This window comes from Octopus bimaculoides, chromosome 3 (assembly GCF_001194135.2).
Source record: "Octopus bimaculoides isolate UCB-OBI-ISO-001 chromosome 3, ASM119413v2, whole genome shotgun sequence".
Classification (NCBI taxonomy): Eukaryota; Metazoa; Mollusca; class Cephalopoda; order Octopoda; family Octopodidae; genus Octopus; species Octopus bimaculoides.
In genome coordinates this window covers 75526628-75530980 of record NC_068983.1, presented here as the reverse complement: position 1 = coordinate 75530980, position 4353 = coordinate 75526628, and the positions used below count along the sequence as shown (strand labels likewise).

Below are 4353 nucleotides of genomic sequence, written 5' to 3'. Positions count from 1 at the left end.
GGAAGAGCAGGAGAAGGAGCAGGAGCAGGAGGAGCAGGAGGAGCAGGAGCAGGAGGAGCAGGAAGAGCAGGAGGTGCAGGAAGAGCAGGAGGAGGAGGAGGAGGAGGGGGCTTAAATGTGGATGTTGTGTTAGAAGACACAATACTGCAATATTTACCATGAGAAAATCTCTCTTATGGCTTTGTGGTGCAGATGAGCAGTCTTGTTTTTAAGTGATGGTAAATTTTTACCTTTTATATTATATTGTAATTTCTGTAAGGAAGGGCATCTAGTTATTAAAACTGCTGAAAAACTAACAATATATACTGTAACAAAATTGGCCAGTTTGTTGTTGCATATATGCCAGCTGAAATAGAAACAGAGTGGGTAGTGAGATGAAGAAATGAGGCAGATAGCAAGATATATGTTAACAACAGGTGTCAAGAAAAAGAACCTCTGCAGATGATGAGACAATGATCTAGAATGGTGAGACAAAGATCTAAATGATTTTGTGGTGCGTAACAAGATATAAGATCATATCAGATGGTGAGACAGTAATGATCCTCTTCGGTCATGAATGACCATGGGATTGCACTGAGAAAGTTCCCTTCTGAGGCACAAGTCCTGGCAAGGTTGTTTATAGAAGACCGGCAGTCGTCCATGCATACCAGCCTCCCCTCTCCACACCACCGATGTTATCCAAGGGAAAGGCAAAGGCCAATACAGTTTGGCAGCAGTGACATCACAACTCATTTCTACGGCTGAGTGAACTGGAGCAACATGAAATAAAGTGTCTTGCTGAAGAACACAACACACAGTCAGGTCCAGGAATTGAACTCACTGCCTCATGATTGATGATTGTAAGCCCGACCCTCTAACCAGTGAACCATGTGCTTTCAGAATGAGACAGTAGAGTGCAGCAAATGGTGAGGCAAAGGACTACCAAAGATGGTGAGACAATAGACCTCAGGAGGTGGTGACACAAAGAACTGAGACAAATGGTGAAATGTTGAAACCTGTCCAGTCCATGTCAGCATAGAAGAATAGATATAAACAGATGACAATGATGATGATGATGGTGGTGGTGGTGGCGGTGATGGTGGCGGCAGCGGTGGCAGTGGTGACGATGATAATGATGATGACAACAACAACAATGACGACAACAACAATGACGACAACAACAATGACGACAACAACAATGACGACAACAACAATGACGACAACAACAATGACGACAATGGTGATGATGGTGAATCTCACTAATCATTTACAAGTGATATTTCTAAATTAGGCTAAGGACTGAATGTGGAACTATTATTTTTACCAACTGTATCTGATGTACTAATGAAAGGCATTATACTTGAGTATTTATTTACATTAATTTTTGTTTGTTAGATCCGTGCTGATGAGAGAGAGAGAAATGAATTTTTCTTAGTAATAGTTTTGATGATTATTTTCTCATCTCTGAACATTTATTACAATGGTCATAACACAGAACGGGGAAAAAAAAAAGAAAAAGGAAAAGAACACCAAAGACAAACACTCAAATTCAATACCTTAACCCATTACCTACCAGTGATTTCATATGAGATCACTTAAAACTTACAAATTTCGTAATTATCTGTCAATATTTACACATATCTAACCTTTTTGCTACATCTACTAGGTATATTTCTATGATATTCAAATGAGGTTTGCTAATTTTTCACCCAATATCTCGCTTATTTCTATTTAAAATGTTATTTTGAAATGTTATTTTAATCATTCCAACGTGTTTTATGCTAGAAATCAAAGTTTCATAAAAAAATTCCAGTTAATAGAATTATGGGAGGTAATGGGTTAAAATAGTGCTTGAAATACTTTTCATTAAAACCATCAACAGATCAATTTACTTTACTCAGACATCACACATATCATCTGAACCGGTGGATTCATTATATAAATGAATCCCATCAATTATTATTCAATGACAAAGATTAAATTCTAATGTACTGGGACTCCACAGCATGGTTGTGTAACATTTATGTCTCCAGACATTTGTAGTGCTCATTCCTTCATGTATCAACTTATTTGTAAAAAATATGTAACAAATGCAGGCATAGCTGAACGGTTAAGAAATTTACTTTGCTGTGGTGCCAGTTTCAATCCTGCTGTGTTGAAACTTGGACCTCAATTCAACCCAGGACTTTTGAGTGAAACTAGCTTGAAAGAAACTGTGTGAAAGCTTGTCAGATGAATGTAACTCATTAATCAAAGGGCCAGTTTTGTCATGCTGATTCTGCCTAAGAATTACATTAAGAATAGAAATGTCTCTGGAATATTCAGCCAGTTACATGTTAATTTAATGAGGGGGAAGTTCAGTCAAGTGAACAACTGAACATTCATCATCAAAACCAATGGAAGATTGATTAGGTCAGTCATTGATTATCAGAGTCCCTTAAAATACACTTTTTACATGGCTTTGCAATAGGATAGGATATCTTTAAGAGTACTGTTCTGATTGATTACTTTTTAGGGTCAAAGTGACAGACTATCCAAAATTGAAATCACTTCCAAAGGTAACAGTTCAATGCTGAATGAACTGAAAAAGAAAGAATTGGTAAGTATCTGAATGAGTAAGTATAAGAAATGCTTTTACACCTCAATAACCATTCTTTTTTATACAAATAGCCACGGGGTAGAGTATGGTGGAGGATTGGAAAAGATGCCTTTGTAATATCTGTTCCAGTTCTTTGCACTCTAACAACACTGGTGTCAAGATGTATTGGCCCAAGTCAACAGTCTTTGTTCTTTCTTTTCCCTCTCTCCACCCCCTCTCTTTCTCTCTCTTTTCTCTTTTCTCTCTCTCTCTCTCTTTCTTTTGCTCTCTGTCTATCTCTATTTACATCCCTTTCAACATTCTTTATAAAAATCTTGTCATCTGTCCAAATTCAGGCTCTATAAATGTATTCCTTCATTCCTTCATTTATCAACTTATTTGTAAAAAATATGTAACAAATGCAGGCATAGCTGAATGGTTAAGAAATTTACTTTGCTATCATGTGGTGCTAGTTTCAATCCTGCTATGTTGCAGCTTGGACAAGTATCTTTTAACAAAACAATGCAATAAAGTGTTTCCCATGTTGATCTGTTGTGATTCAACATCTGGTTGCACTTGGAACATCCAATGAAGAAGCAGCAAATAACCATAATGGTGAAACATACATAGGAATCAAATGATATAAACTTGTGTTTATCATAATTTCTTCAACATTTGGTCAGTATATCCTAACCAGTAATACTATTAAGTACTAAGTACAGCAGTAACCACACCACTAAATTGGATGCAGACTGAATGATGATATTCTATGTGCAGCTCCAAACTCAATAGTAACAGTTATACATCTAACTGTATACACAAGATATACTCTACTATGCTACATTATACATCCACATCTTAAATTTATTTGATATTAGAATTGTTTTAAGGTTCAGTCAAAGAAGGAAGAGTGGCACCCATGATGACCAACTTCCAGTGCCTCTGATGCTGGTGCTGGTGACTTGGAATGTGAGGATAGAGAACAAGACTCATGGATTACTGTTACAGGAAAAAGTAGATCAACAATTTGTTTTCAGACTGCAGACCACAGGTCCAAATTCTTGCAAATAGCATAGATTCTACCAAAGGCCACCAACCTCATGGTGGTGATGTTAGACCAGGTGGTGGATTAAATCTATCACTCAAGATATACAGACTGTCTAATGGATATCAGTAGAACTCCCATCCATCTTATTTGACTCACAAAAACTTGGATTGATCAGAATCTATAACAGAAGATACTTATTCACGGGGCAGTGCTATGAAGAAAACCCCAGACCATGTGATTATAAAGCGAACATATTAACCATGTGAGCTTAACTAGAATGCTCATTGTGAAAACTATTACAAAATCTATTAACTTTTATTTTTATGACAATGTGAAATCTGGATGGGTAGATTGTATTTGTAATTCAAAGAGCCGACTTCATCACACACAATGTTATTCTGAATTTGCTTGAAGAGTATGTTAAGTTTACATGTGTGTATGAAATATTTAGCCACTGACACTGTAATGCAAGATAGACTCTCTTTTACTTGTTTCAGTCATTTGACTGCAGCCATGCTGGAGCACCGCCTTTAGTCGAGCAAATCAACCCCAGGACTTATTCTTTGTAAGCCTAGTACTTATTCTATCGGTCTCTTTTTGCCGAAGCACTAAGTTAACAGGATGTAAACACACCAGCATTGGTTGTCAAGTGATGGTGGGGGGACAAACACAGACACACAAACACACACACACACGCACACACACACACACATATATATATATATATATATATATATATATATATATA

General features: G+C 36.9%; 1 protein-coding gene across 1 annotated transcript in view; it reads left to right on the top strand.

Annotated features, from left to right (window-relative positions):
* The window catches only part of LOC128247373 (kinesin-like protein KIF27), an 81311-nt gene that overhangs the window by 64087 nt on the left and 12871 nt on the right, over positions 1-4353 (top strand). The window contains exon 5 of the mRNA XM_052966755.1: positions 2495-2578. Within this exon, the coding sequence (XP_052822715.1) occupies positions 2495-2578 (84 nt within the window). The remainder of the gene's footprint in view (positions 1-2494; positions 2579-4353) is intronic.